The sequence below is a fragment of the Cavia porcellus genome, unplaced genomic scaffold, assembly GCF_034190915.1.
Source record: "Cavia porcellus strain 051 isolate PalLab524CR breed Dunkin Hartley unplaced genomic scaffold, mCavPor4.1 scaffold_4, whole genome shotgun sequence".
NCBI classification, from domain to species: domain Eukaryota; kingdom Metazoa; phylum Chordata; class Mammalia; order Rodentia; family Caviidae; genus Cavia; species Cavia porcellus.
This window is the reverse complement of record NW_026947487.1, coordinates 82,426,212-82,441,612: the sequence shown is the minus strand read 5'-3', so window position 1 is coordinate 82,441,612 and position 15,401 is coordinate 82,426,212. Positions and strand designations below refer to the sequence as shown.

Here is a 15,401-nt window from a genome sequence, read left to right as displayed (position 1 = left end):
CAGCCTATGAATTTCCTGTTGAGTTTGATGGGTTTTTGTATGCAGCATATTGTTAGACGTTGTTTCTTGCTCTATTCTGCCAGTCTGTTTCTTTTAAGAAGTGTATTAAGGTCATTTAAAGTAAAGGTTATAAGTGATATACATTGGCTTATTTACGTCATGATGTCTTTCTACTGTTGATTCTTTACATTTCCCCTTTGTTTGCCTTGTGAGGTGTTTTTTTCCTGTTGATGTTCTTGAAGTCATAGTTATTTTAATGTCTATCTAAAATATCTTTCAGTATTCTTTGCAGGGTTGGTTTGGGATCATGAAGTTCTTCAGCTGTTCTTTGTTGTGGAAATATCTTATTTCTCCATCAATTTTGAAGGACTGCTTTGCAGGGTACATTACCAAGGTTGGAAGTTGTTTTCCCCTGGGATTTAAAATACTTCACTCCATGATCTCCTTGATTTCATTGATTTGTTGAAAAGTGATTCTTTCCATTACAAATAATATGTCTTTTTTTCTCTGACAGTTTTAGTATTCTGTTCTTATGTTGAATTTCTGAGATGGTGATTATTATATGTCTGGGTGTAGATTTATTTTGGTTATGGCTAATTAGAGTTCTATATGCTTCACTTCTCTGCATGTCAGTTTCCTTTTCCATACTTGGGAATTTTTTGCAATTACTTCTGTTAAATATTCTTTTATATCATTTATTTTGTCATTTTCTTTTTCACTTACACCTACCAATATTATATATTTTTCAATCATCTTGCAACTGTTCAATTGCTATTTCCTTACTCTCCGCTGTTTTTAAAACATCTTTCCTTTCTTGTTCAATAGCTGCAATCTTGTCTTTAAGGTCTGAAACTCTATCTTCACATTCATTCAAGTGGTTTTGCCAGCTTTTTATGAAATTTTTGATTTTGTGGCTCTCTTTTTGAATCTGTTCATGCATCCTAATTTTTTCTTATATTGTTCATTCAAGTTTTCTATCTTGTGGCAGTGTTCCTCAATTTTTAAAACTATATCTTCTTTATTTGTCTTCAAGCATTTTTAAAATTACACTTATCATATCTTCTTTTACCTGGGAGATTATTTCTGTTCAGAGTTCCTGTACAGTTTCATAGGTTTCTTTCTTTTCTTCTGTTGTTATCATTTCAGCAGTTTCAGATGTAGGGCTTACAGTTTCTTCTATGTCAGTGTCTCCTAGGCTTGTTGGTATAGGTTGGAGATTTGAGGATGCATTTTTCTGTCTCACTTTGTTATTTTCCTGTATTCTGTGGGGGAAGTTGAATGCAAGGCCTCAGTTGCTTCCTGGGTAAAGAATGTCAGTTGATACTGCAGGGAGTATCTCCAACTGAATGGTGGTAATTAGGCAGGACTTATCAGGTTCCTAGTCGCACTCAAAGGCTCCTCAAATGGAGGAGTATTCTGATTAAGCTTTAAAAATTCCCAGGTGGTACTCCAAATCTTCAGAGCTGCTTGAGGTTGGCGCATGTGTCTCTACAAGGTTCTGAGTATCATACCAAGGCTGAACAGTTAGATGGAGTATGCTTTCCAGGTCTTCAGCTCATGTCACATGACCATCAAAGATCCTCAGCTGCTTGGTATCCCAGGATGGGCCCTACCAGGTTCAGAGTGAGAACAAAGTTGTATGGCAGTGGTGAAAGGTGGTGTTTGTTGTTCAAGACTTTTGAATCCTTTTTTTTATAATTGGGATTCTAAGTTCCTTTCAGAAATGCTTAGTTAACAAATGCAAGTTTCAGCATATTTATATGCTCTTAGTTTTGTTGAATTTTTTACCTTTCACACTGTATTCATGCAAAGAATAGAAAACTCAGCTTGATTTGGACTTGACCTTTCTTCTCTTAGTCTTACATTTTTGTAAGAAAATAGTCTTACATTTTTAAAAGAAAATAGGAAGGTGTGAATCTCCCTAATGAACACAGATGCAAAAATCCTCAATAAAATATTGGCAAATAGGATGCAGCAAATCATCAAGAAAATTATACACCATAAGGTATGCAAAGATCCTAGGATTGTAGAAATGTAACATTCAGCAGAAATGTTATCATTTCTGCTGAAATGATAACAACTGAAGAAAAGAAACAAACCATAATCATAAAGTAATAAAAATTGGTGGTTTAAATCATCTGATTATAGAAAATGTAGCATCTTGGGGTCTGGATATATTTTCATTAGTGGTAAAAAAAAGCATGGAAAATGGCAGAGGAATACAGAGTCAATCTTACCCTCCCCTCATACTTCTTCTTTTTTGTTTTTCTTTATTTTGTTTTCATTTTTAAAACATTACACTTTAAACTTACTGGCTTAACTTTTTCTGATCCAAGAAAATAGGAAGGTGTGAATCTCCCTAATGAACACAGATGCAAAAATCCTCAATAAAATATTGGCAAATAGGATGCAGCAAATCATCAAGAAGATTATACACCATGACCAAGTGAGATTCATCCCCGGCATACAGGGGTGGTTCAACATACATAAATCAATAAATGTAACCCACCATATCAATAAAGCCGAAAGTAAGAATCACATGGTCATTTCCATAGATGCAGAAAAAGCTTTTGATAAGGTACAACATTCATTTATGATAAGAACCTTACAGAAAATTGGAATAGATTGTCTTTGCCTCAATATAATAAAGGCCATCTATGACAAACCAACAGCCAACATCATATTAAATGGTCAAAACCTGAAAGCCCCTAATAAAATATCTTTAATGAAGTATTTCTATTTCATTTTTTGGGAAGCCTTTGGATTCCTTCACTTACCTCAGATGGATGATAAAAAGCCTGCAAGTGTTCAAACATAAGACAAAGATACCTATCAGATAGATTATGGAAGTTTTTAGCATGAAGGAGTGCTATGGAATATCAGAAAAACTCATCCAGTGTGTTTATTAGACACATTGCATTCATTCATTCATTCTTTCATTCAATAAACATCTGATTCAAATCCAATTTCTACCTCACACATCTATGCATCCCTACAACTGCCTATGAAGGAACTTTCTTGAAACTCTCTTTCTGTCTTTTGATGATAACCAAGAATTTCTTGAACAATCTAAGCATGCATAGTATCATAAATTGCACATTATCCTTGTCTTCTCAGATGCTGGAGCCCCCACCTACATGTATGAGTTCCAATATCGACCAAGCTTTTCATCAGACTTGAAACCCAAGACTGTGATAGGAGACCATGGAGATGAAGTCTACTCAGTGCTTGGGGCTCCACTTGTAAAAGGTAATGACTCAGTTCTGGCTATAAATTTGGAGTTAGGAGACCTGCCACTCTGTGTGATGATCTTGAACCATGTTTTTCATTCTCTGCTTCTCTTACATCATAACACAGGGATACCTACATTAGCCAGAATATAACCTCCTGCTCTCACATGTGTGAAAGAAGACATGTACTGATATGTCCCATTAAAAATCATAGTCACAGTCCACATGTATGATAGAAGAGAGAGGAATGTAGTCTTCTGCAGGGCCCTGTTTAAAGGCAAAAGTGCTATTGCTTGATTTTCTACCACTAGAATCTAGAATAATATGAGTAAAGAAATAGTTAAAAATAGAACTACCCTTGAATCATATGCCACATGTCTCCATTTCAATGTGTTTCATTTCATTAATACAAAACATGTATTTTAATATTTACATATGTAATAATGTAACAATTCATGAACTTTTTCCACATGTGTAGAAAACCTTTCATTTGGCTCTGTGAGTCACCTCAGGACTGTTCTAAATACACTTGTGTCTTGGATTATCTCCCACTCAAGTGGTTCTTCAGGTCACGTGCAGATATAATGTTTTTAAGACTTTGAAATGTAGAAGTGTATAGGGAAATTAAAATGTGTGGAATGTCCAAGAGTTTTATACACTACATGAAAACTGGTACGTGGCATTGAAATCTGAGGATAAGAGGTAGACAAAGAAGACAAATGGAGCCAGAATATAAATGGCCTTCAGGTTTGACTGAGTCCTATTATTTATGATTTATACATTTAAAGTGCACATAAATCCAGAATCCCCTTAAAATACAAATGTTCCGGACAATAGGGCAGGAATAAGAGCCAAGGCTCAAAATTTCTAACCAATTCCCTGTGCCACAATTGTTGGTGGCCCAAAAAAACCACACTTTGAGTGTTAAAAGGTTTTTTATTTGTTGATTTTTCCTTCTTCTGCACAGAGGGTGCCTCAGAAGAAGAGATCAACCTCAGCAAGATGGTGATGAAATTCTGGGCCAACTTTGCTCGGACTGGGTGAGGCTGGTGGCAAAAATGGAAAAGAATTGGTGGCAGTGTATGCCTGGGCATACCTGCTGGCCTAGGGTTTGTTCTACACTTGGAGTCATCAAACACTAGACTCTGAGACCATAGCACTGTGACAGTGAGACTTCCCTGGAAAGCACAGGCTGCTTGAGAAGACGGGAACTTGCCTATCTCGGGAGGTAGATGAGTCTCTTGAATAGATGAAACAGTGGAAAGCTGAACATCTCTGGGAAAAAAAAGCGGGAGCATCAGTGGAGTGCACTAAAGAATTTCTCTTTGATTCTGTTCCCAGGAACCCCAATGGGGAGGGTCTGCCTTACTGGCCAGAGTATGACCAAAAGGAAGGATACCTGCAGATTGGTGCCACCACCCAGGCTGCCCACAAACTGAAAGACAAAGAAGTGGCTTTCTACACTGAGGTTCTAGCCAACAAAACATTGGTGAATCCACACCAGCAAGAACACATAGAACTTTGAAGTTATGATGCTGATAATTTCAGGATCCTGAGACAGTTAACACAATTTTATTCTGTGGCAGATGTTTGTAAGCTAAGCTTGCATAAGTTTGTGGTTGGTGAAGAATTGTTTTCTATATGATAGGCAGAGCCCAGGAATGGGTAACATTTTTGCAATGGCCTGAATTTGAAGATAAATATTAGTTTTGACAATAAAATCAATTCTTTGTGTTGAGCTGAACTTGAATCAGTCATCCTCATATAGAGCAAAGTAATGAGAGGCACCATGGGGAGTAGACATTTTTGCCATGGTCACTTGGTGAATGTCTACCCTGAAATCCAAAGGAAGGTCAGTCACTGGAGGAGATACAAGTTGTGAGCCCTGTGCAGCTTCCTCCTACAAGCGCTTGATGTAAATATTCTTAAAATGTTTATGAAAGTGACAAATGCCAAGTAGAGACTAGTATGAAAACCAAAATCCTTGGGAACCACAATGCAAAATGTAAATTTATTACCATCACAAGCTTTTCTCCATGGACATCTGTCAAGTGAAAGTGAGAGTTTGGAGAATGTTATTAAGATTGGAGAAATCTTATGTATAATGTGCAGGCATAGAATTCTGCTCATTTTCTACTAAGCAACCAAATTGTAAAATAAACACGCAAGTAGCAGTCAAAGCTGTTTGCCTAGTCAAAGCTGTGAAAACAAGAGAAGAGAAAAGGAAAGAAAGGAAGAGAAAAAGGAAAAATTTAAAATTCTATCCCTTCAGTTTTGATACAGATTTCAGTATCAAGATTCTTAAAGATCCTTCACTCCTAGAGAAGGGCAGGTTGGTGGAGACAGGCATCTCATAAACCATGGAACAGGTATGTCCTCGAGGCTAGACCAACACTACAGACAGCATTCCTCAGTAGAAGCAGACTCATACCAAGTAACCTAAATTTGCTTATGTAATGTTAAAACATTACGTAGAGCATTTATGGAAAATACTGTAAAATATGTAACATAGTAATTTAAATTACAGTGTTATAAGATTTAAAATTTCTCAATTGACATTGCATTGCTTTAATAGGCAACATGATCATTTGAAGTCAAGTATTGTATACCAAGTATAATCATTAAAGATTTTTTCAAAGAGATCTGCATAGTAACCAAATAGGCAAAGGAATATTGAATCTTTAAAATCTTCACCATCAATGCAAGGAAATAGGAAAAAAAACAAAGAAAAAACACAAAAATAAAAAGATTCTGTTGTAAAAAAATGATTAAACCCATCAATGAAAAAAGACTATCAGAATGAGTTTAAAAGACAAGGCCCAACAATGTGCTGCATCATAGTCAGATATTTGTACTTATTTTATAGTTGTCTGAGGAAAACTTTTAACCTCAGATCTCCTCTGACCTTTCCTGACCTTTGTCTAGAAAAACTTATTAGAAAGCCGAGTGCTTCTCCCACTGGTGCAGGGGGAAGATGCAAACCTCCCCAATCTCACAGTGGTCCCTTCCTCAAACACCGCAGCACCCCAGTCAGTCTTTCCTTGCTCTCTGAAGCCACGTGGATCAGTTCGGAAAGAGCTGTAACCCCCATACCAAAGACTATAAGAATAAGAATTGGGCGGAACAAAACTTTTTATTTTTCTGGTAGGGAAGTAGTATCACCAATCTTGATTTGAAAAGTAAACTTTGGAGAAAATTCAGTATAAATATAAGCAAATATGATGAATGTGTATTTAAAAAGATACACCCACAAATACTAAGAAAAAAAGAAAAAACTTTGTGTCCCAAATTATTAAAACAATGAATGTTGAAAAAATTTTTGGAGAAATTATTTAAAATTATAGTGATCAAGTCACTCTCTAGTAAAACTGAAGTAAAATCTTCTTAGATGTTGAAAGAGACTAGTACAACTAGGTTTTTTATATTTTCATTTCCACACTTTCTGATGCACACACCAAGTCGCAACCGTCTGTGATGTATGTATATCCAAGTTGATGGTTTGATGAAAAATAAAGTCTGGTTTATTATCCTTTGTGTTTATAAGCATCAATTGATGAGAAACTCTGGATATCACTACTTTCATTTTTGTTATTATTTAGAGCATTCAGATTTATTGAAGATAAAATGAGTCAAAAGTCAGAAGCCACTGAATTACTTTTCTTATTTTTTGAGAATGAATCTTCCTCTGTCTCCCTCTCCCTGTCTCTAGACCCCGTCTCTGTGTCCACTTTTCTGTCTTATCTTCACTGATTCACAAGTTGTTTCACACTTTCCCTCCTCTCTCTCTCTCTCTCTCTCACTCTTACTCTCTCGCTCTCTTTCTTTCATTTTCTTCTCTTTCTTGTCATAATTTTTCACTGATCTAGTTTTTATTCTAAGACAAGTTATCTTTAAGTTACTAAGTAATCCAAGAAAGACTCAGTGTTGCAGTCTTTCTGCTTCAGCGTTCCATGTTGAGCCACCAAATCTAGCAGTGCAAATCCACTTGCATTAAAAGCCACATCACTTCTCACTCTTTAGCAATCAAAATGCATATTACATGTCTCAGCTATATCAGGATTTCCTTGATTGTAAAAGCATAAAATACCTAATCACCTTCTCTTTATAAAATAATCTACTTTAAAAACTAAAATTACTCCTCGCTTCCTTCAAACTATTTTGATCCAGTTTATTATATTGCAATAAAATGAAATGTAAGGGCAAAGTACATCAAATATACATACAGTACCCTGTGTTTTGCCTAATATACCACACAAAGCAGTGTAACAGAGAAAATAGGCTTCTTTGTAGCCGAAGGATCCTGGGCTACTGGTTATGAGATACGGCAGAAGTTGAGTGAAACATAAACCTAAATAAATGGTTGAGTTAGCAACCAGTATCATTTATAGTGTTCTATAATACTTTAGGCAAAATGACCCGAATGTCACAATTCCATGACCTAGAAAGAGGAAAATCGCTGCATTTGTTCTTTTCTGATCTTTATAGAGTAAGTTCCTAAAAAGCTTCAGATAAAGGGGCAAAGGATTGCCTCCTCCAGTCTTACCTGTTTATTTTCTTTATTGAGGCCCTTGGTACTTGAGACCTTTTCCCCAGTTCTGAGTCCCAGTCCTCCTTCATCCTTGCCCCAGGCTCCCTGCCCCAACAGAGGTGGGGAGAGAGGGGATTCAGACTCAGGCCTTGTCCCTGGGATGCTGACTTCAGATGACTCAGGCTCAGATGAGCCTCACATCCTTTTCCCAGTATCTATCCTATGCATTCATAGTTCTTATTCTCTGTTGACACTTATGATGAGAATATACCATAATTGTTTGCTAGAAAGGGAAAGGCAGGGAGTGGGTAAACACACACAATGGACTTGCCATTAAATTGTGTCAGAATACAAACACAAGATGAATACAAACACAAATACAAACACTTGTGAAGAATTTCATGTTTCATAGGTGTTTTAAAATTCAGTAATTGACTGAGGATTGAGCAAGGAAAAAGAATTGGTGTTGAGGAACCATGGCAAGGAATGTGCAGGTGTTATGTTGATAATGTTACTGTAGCATATCTTGTGGACATGAGAAGCTGGTCCTTATACCTTGACCTGAGTGAAATGTTACAAGAAAAGAGATGAAAGTAGCCCACATTCTGTAAGAATGAATCACAACTGTCTTCCCTTGTGTATTGCCTGATGTCCAGCAAAATTCAGCAGTATAACAGGCAATACGGTCATTTCTCCCTTAGAAACTATAACAACATGTCTGAGGTACTTGGGTACTTTATAAAGAAGAAGCTCTAAAATTTCAAGACTATGGTGCTGGCTTCTGCATATGCATGTTAGGGCTTGACTGCATTTCAGTGGTGAGAGCATGTTTAGAAAAGAGTAGATGGTGAAACAGGCAACTAGAGACCTGGCAAAGTCCAGGTTCAATTCATTTTCTAAGAACCATTCTTACTAGAAGTAGCATGGTCTTGTTATAACTATAGTAATCTCCACTGAGGATGGTGATACAAATGTCTTAAGTACATCACAGTAGGCACACGTCATCACTTCCAACAACTTGCAGGGAAGCCATGCTGGACAGTCGTCCAGCACACAGGTCTTTTGAAACCATATTCAAACCATATTCAAACCACATTCAAACCACACTCAAACCAAATCATACTAAGAATTATGTGATTGAAGATCTGGTTAGCTGTTCATTCAACTGTCTGTATGCCAGTATAATATTGATGATGTGTCAGTCATTTCTTTACACTGTGCTTTTAATAAAATTGTATTTGAAGTTCTAACATTTGCCTCATAGAAATTTATTATATATATGAGTTGTATTTATTCATTGAGTGTTTCAGATAAATGTAATTTGGATTTTTGTTAATACATCTGAGTCCTTATTAAAATAATTGGCACATTATAAAATTTGTATTCTTTCATAAATTTAGGATACATAGTAAATATATCTTCATCAATCTTGTGTCCTTCATTTGATATTAAAGTCTTAATGACTGGGACAATATATGTTTCAAATTGCATGTAATGAACATATAGAAATATAGAATTATGCATATAGACATATAGACATATAAACATTATGCCTTTATTAATTCATGAAAACTGAATACTTGAAACATGGTCAAGAAACAGAATTAATTAGCTTTCCCAAAACTGTCCTGAGTCAGTACCATGCTTTGCCCACGGTTGCCTTCCTGCTCATCTACTCAACATGATAAATACCTTTTTATTTAAAATTTAAAGAACAGAAGATGGTAATTATTAACCTGGCTCTTAGCGGGATTTATAAATTGTTCCACTTAGTGATCTATATTAACTGAAGCACATGCTCTTGTCTCTAACTTCAACATCTTGTTTGTGAGATTCCCCTGTGTGTTGCACATGGTTGCGGTTTGCTCCTCATCGGTGTGTAAGTCATTTGTGGTGAAAATGAGCCATCATTTGTCTATTTCACAGCAGTGAACTTTTAGGCACTGCATGAATCTGGTCAGATGAGCATAACAAAACCCACAGGTAGGGAGACAGAAACCATACAAATTCACTTCAGCATAGTGCTGGAAACTAAAGCTTTCACACCAGAGTACTGGATGATTTAACTCCTGATGAGGACTCTCTTTGTGCTTTGCAACTTTTGTCACTATTTTGTCCTCACTTGGCTCTGTGTGTGTGTGTGTGTGTGTGTGTGTGTGTGTGTGTGTATACAGGAGAGGAATTTTCTTATAGTCGTTTTTCTTGTAAGAATCTTAAATCAGTTATATTTGACTAAGATATTTATGTTCAAATCAACCTTAATTGTCCTTGTACAACATTCTGTCTCCCAAATTTATTCACACTGGATGCTGAGTCTTCAGCACAGGAATTTGAGGAGTGACATAATTCCATCTATGTCTACAGATTATGAGGTTATTACAAACAGTTTTGTGAAAAATACACTAAAACTTGTCATTAGTTTTTATTTTTGAGACAAGGTCTCACTATATATTTCAGAGTGGCCTTGAATTTACTATGAACCCCGGACTAGACCCCAATTATGCTGCTTCTCCTGACTGACCCTCCTGAGAGAAGAGATTATGAAGGAGGGGCTTTCATGACAGGTGAAAGATAGCAAAGGTTATTACAAAAGACTGCCAAAATTACCACCTCCAGAAATGCCACCACATACTTTAAAAAATTGCTGTGAGGACGCTGCTGTGTCTTCAGGCTTGGACTGCTGCTCCCTTTGCCAGTGACCCTGGGAAACCCTCTTCTAATCCTTTTGGCCAGGGATTGTTGTCTCAAAATATTTCATGTAATCTTCATAATTTTGCTTTTAGTCTTACTTGCTTTCTTTCTTTCTCTCTCTCTTTCTTGCTTTTTTCTTTTTCTAACGACGTCTTACTATGCAGTCCAGGCTGGCCTAGAACTCACCATGTAGCCCAGCCTGGTCTCCATTTCATGCAGTCTTCTTACCTCAACATCCCAAGTGCTAGAAATCCAAGTATGATACACACATAGCAATTTTAGTTTTTCTTTAAAGACCTTGAATAGATATATGGTTTCCACATCATGCTTTTTCACATTGCAATGTGGGGTAAAACTGCATGAGCTCCTATGCATTGTCATATGGTTTATGGTTTGTGCTGTTAATTGCTTCTTGGTCAATAATAGTCTGATCTGGAAAAGAACAAGCTTATTATGGACTATGAGAGACAGATTACTCCTTTCTAGGAACCTGCCTCTGCCTGTGGCTATTTATAAAACTTCAGTCCTTAGTCTCTCATTCCAAGTCAATGAACTGAGAACATAATTTTAGAAAGAAATAAAGACATTTCACTTAAATATAAGACTAATGGTTATCGCACTTTTTGTTTAGATACTAAACAAAAGATCAAGCAATAAAAGCCTAAAGATTCAAAATCTTGTCCTGACTTTGAAGTGAGGTTGCTATGTGATCTTAGAAAACACCAGTTATCTCTAGGCTTTGGATTTTACTGAGTGAAAGGAAAAGCATTGAGTTCACTATATTTCTTCATTTATTTTTACTGCTTTGTCAATGTATCACAGACGATGTGGCTTAAATGACAGGAAAAATGTTCTCATACTTCTAGGAAGTGAAAGTCTATTTGAAGGTGCCATCAGAGTTGCTTATCTCTGAGGTCTTCTTTCTTGGCTTGCAAAAGGCTGTCCTGTTTTAGCCTTCATATGCAATGTGCTCTTTTTTCAAACATCCCCTAGTGAGTCTCTGCATGCCCAAATTTACTCCTCTTATAAAAACATATGTCAATGGCTTTGTTTGGGTGGAAAGAGTTTTAAAAACTTATTTCCCAGTATATTAATATTCTTAGGTACTAGTAGATAGATTTGAACACAATATAACCTTTATGTAGTATATTAATTTTTTGACTGAGGAATTGAGGATCTCTTGCCTTACATTCAGAATCTCATGAAGGAGACCAAGACCAAGATTCAACAGCAACAAATATATTCTAGGAGATGCAGGAGACAATGATGGGAGTAAGGAATTTGCAGTTTAGAAGGAAGTGTAGCTTATCAGGAATATATTCCACAGTTTGCAATATGAAGGACAAGAGCTTAATATGCGGAGAAAACTGGGGAAAGGATGTGTGCTTCAGTTGATTCATGGCATAGGTGAGGGAGATGAAATACTTTCACAAACACCTTCTCCACAAGCCAGCATTTTGACTGGGTAAAGACACACTGATTAGTCTATGGGAGATCTATGGCAGTATCTTTCTTCTAGCATCTTCACAACTTACTTATTCAAAGCACCAGAGTTTTGCCTTTGGCTCTTCATTCATTCCTTGATTGAGAGATGCTCTAGTGGATGAAAAGATTGTGAAATCCCTGAAGTTCCAGCTTGTGATTTATCATGGCTATTCTTCAGTTCAAAGAAATGCTTCCTGTAAAGAAGAATTACTGGCTGTTGGAAGACATCACAGCTCTGGGGTTGTAAATCCTATGGAGAAGCTGAACCACTTCTATATAATTCTGGCTCTAAATTCTGTATGAGGATTTCTGTATACTATGCATATATACTTGCTGAGGGGAAAGAATAGGAACAAAATTGACAAAGTCTATTAGGTAAATGACTACATTTTTGCAAATCTCCTGTATTCTCAAGGTTGGCTATGCAAATTATGTAATAGTTCAAGCATAACAGTAATATAGTTATTGCTAAGTTAATGTTTAAAATCATTTTGTAGATCAGAGAGCAGCTTTGGTCCAAGTACAGATGTGGGATTCAGACGTCTGCCCCCTTATAACTTCTGTATCTCTTCAGGGTCTCAGAATCGATGCCTAAAATTTCAGGAAAAGTCACATCTGTCTCCTCACTGTGCTGGCCTTGAAACAATTGACATATGTGGCCCATCTATTGGCAATAACTAACCTCATGACCCTAGATAGATGCTTAGGGATCTCTTTGCAAAAAGAAGTCTATACTCTGGGAATGAGAATCTAAAGTTTGAGTGGTCTGTAAGTGCTTCTGCCACCAAGCCACTGCTTCTCCCAAGGACCCTATGCTCCTGTCTCCAACCACATGTGCTCCTCTTAATAGGACTAGTTAATGACTGGCACTCATGTTTCCTGGAGAGTTCAGGAGGCATCCTCAGGAAGGAGTAGACATTTAAGGAATGAAGAAAGAATCTTAGTGGAGGAAGGCCACAACACATCTTTCAAAGGTCAGTCAAATGTACTTAGCACCCTAACCACATTAGTCTGTCAAAAGGAGTTGACCCTGAAGCAGAATGGTTATGGATTGATATGGGCTGCAGCATCACACAGGTTTGATCCAGGCCTCAGCTCTTGTTCTTACCACAGCAAGTCTCAGGGACCAGTAGTATTTATCTCCTCGGATTGTCCTGACTATTAGGTCCTGCACACAGAATATTCTGCAGAGTTTTTGCAGCACAGTAAGCTCTCAATAAATAATTATCAGGTGAATGTATGAAAGGTAAAGGCACACTGCATATAAGGAAAATCAAAATATAATTAGAAATGTCTGTTGCAGTACTAATTAAATTTGAATCCTCTAGAACTTTTTCTATTGAGAAAGAATGATTTTATTACTAAAATGGGAATGTATGCGCACTTGCTTAAAAACACTTCAATTATAAATCATTTACTATTTTTAATAAATGATATTTTGTCATTTCCATATAAAAAGTTTACTTAGGTCAGTGGCATAAGTTCCTGCCAGTTAAGCACTAGGTCATGGGTTCGATCCTTGGTATAAAAAAAAAAAGGTGAAAAATTTACCTTTTAAAATTTAACATTCAGACTTTTATAGTTTATTCAGAAAAGATCTCAGACATCACCACTGTCTAATCCTAGAACATTTTTATCACCCAAGAAAGAAACTTTGTGCCTATAAGCAGTCATTTCCATGGCCTTTACCAATAGACCCATTTGTAGCTCCTAGTGGGCATAGAGTTATTTATTGTCTCTCTTGATTTTATATTCTGAAAGTATTGTGAACATGGAACCATGTATTCTATAGTCTTCTGTGCCTGGCTTCTTTCATTTAGCACAAGGTTTTCCAGTTTCACTGATACAGAAGCATAATATGGCCTAATAGAATTAATTCCACTGCAGACACAGATGTGGTTTAATGTTCATTTATAGTGCTGGATAATTGAATTCTTTACAGTTTTTAACCATTATGAATAACACAAATGTCCATGTACACATTTCTTAATGTCAAATGTTTTTGTTTGTCTTAGTTATACACCTAACAACACTAGAAACATTGCTTCACCTGAGAGCACTTTCTTTAATGATAAACTGTCTCTCCAAGTAGCCATAAGAGTTTTTACCATGTGTTTTACCCTTCACAGTAGATCATGAATGTGTTTTATCCACCTCAGCGCTTTAAATTTTGATTATTTATGTATTTATTATCGGTACTGAGGAGCGAACTCACAACTGTGCACTTCCAAGGCAGGCACTTATGCTGCTGAGATAAATCCCCAGCCCTACCTGAGCACTTAATTTTTTAAATTTTATTTAAAGAAAGACAAGACAAAACAGAAAATGGGCAGAAATAGTACATACTTTCAAAGAAAAGAAATAAACAGTAATAAATCACTAGTTGATGTATACATATTATCCCCCCACAAATAGTTGTTCAAGATACAAAAGTGGAAAATATAAATGGGAATTCAACCAGGGAGACTGCAAACAGTTCTGTTCAACTATTCAAATAAACTAAGTAATATACACTCTGACATGTACGCATTTATCCATATCTTCATTTATGTTGAGACTGAACAAAACTTAATAGATTAAAATCATTCTGGATTTCACATCATAACACTACGGAATCAGCACTGGGTACTACAATGGCCCTTTTTTTCCTTCAAAGTGTTCGTTCATTTCACCATGTGTCATAAGATCAGTTCTCATAAACTGTTTATAGATTTTATGCAAGCATGAGTCTTAACATGTATTTCTATCCTTTCTATATTAGAGGGAGAAACTGAACAAAGCAAAACAGAACAAAACATATTCCTATAGACACACAAAACTAAAAAGACATATAAAACTGCTGTATAAGGAGTTCTACCATGATCACTGTGCTGTCTCTTGTTATCTTCAACAGAATTGGCTATATCATCAGATAAAGTATAATTGAATATATCAGTATATAACAGAATTAATAGAAATACAACTTTGTAGATAGTGTAGATCTACAAAAACAAGTAGTAATCAAATTAGATTGGATATCATAGTGAATCATTGTCATTTTCAGTATAGTTGTCTATACTCCTCAACTTGATACCAGCAACCTAACAGTTTTGAATAAAATCTGTCAATAATAAGCAACAATCAAACAAGTCAGATTTAACTAAGATCAGTCATGATACAACAGTATAAGTCATACAGGGATCCGGAATGAGTTAATAGGAAATTAAAGATGACCAATGTGCTATATCCTGATATCTTCGGGACAGCTGTCTGTGCCCTCAGATCCAGTGCTTGTATACAAACTGGGATGGAACAAGTTCCATCCAAGCAGAGTAGTGCAACTAATAAGGGTTTTAATTCCTGATACACTATTAGCATATCTTTTGCTGTCTTTTTAAAGATTATTCCTCCCCTTTCACTCTCTCAAGGTGTACTGTGTATTTTTGGATCTCCCCAACACTCTCGGTTTTATATTGAGGGGCAAGCTG

The 15,401-nt window shown here is 36.3% G+C and overlaps 1 protein-coding gene across 1 annotated transcript in view; it reads left to right on the top strand.

Moving 5' to 3' along the window:
• The window catches only part of LOC100731027 (liver carboxylesterase 1-like), a 46,210-nt gene extending 39,452 nt beyond the window's left edge, over nucleotides 1–6,758 (top strand). The window contains exons 12-14 of the mRNA XM_063247331.1: nucleotides 3,118–3,249; nucleotides 4,198–4,270; nucleotides 4,572–6,758. Coding sequence (XP_063103401.1) covers nucleotides 3,118–3,249; nucleotides 4,198–4,270; nucleotides 4,572–4,755 — 389 coding nt within the window. The 3' untranslated portion in view covers nucleotides 4,756–6,758. The remainder of the gene's footprint in view (nucleotides 1–3,117; nucleotides 3,250–4,197; nucleotides 4,271–4,571) is intronic.
• The last annotated feature ends 8,643 nt before the right edge of the window (nucleotides 6,759–15,401 follow it).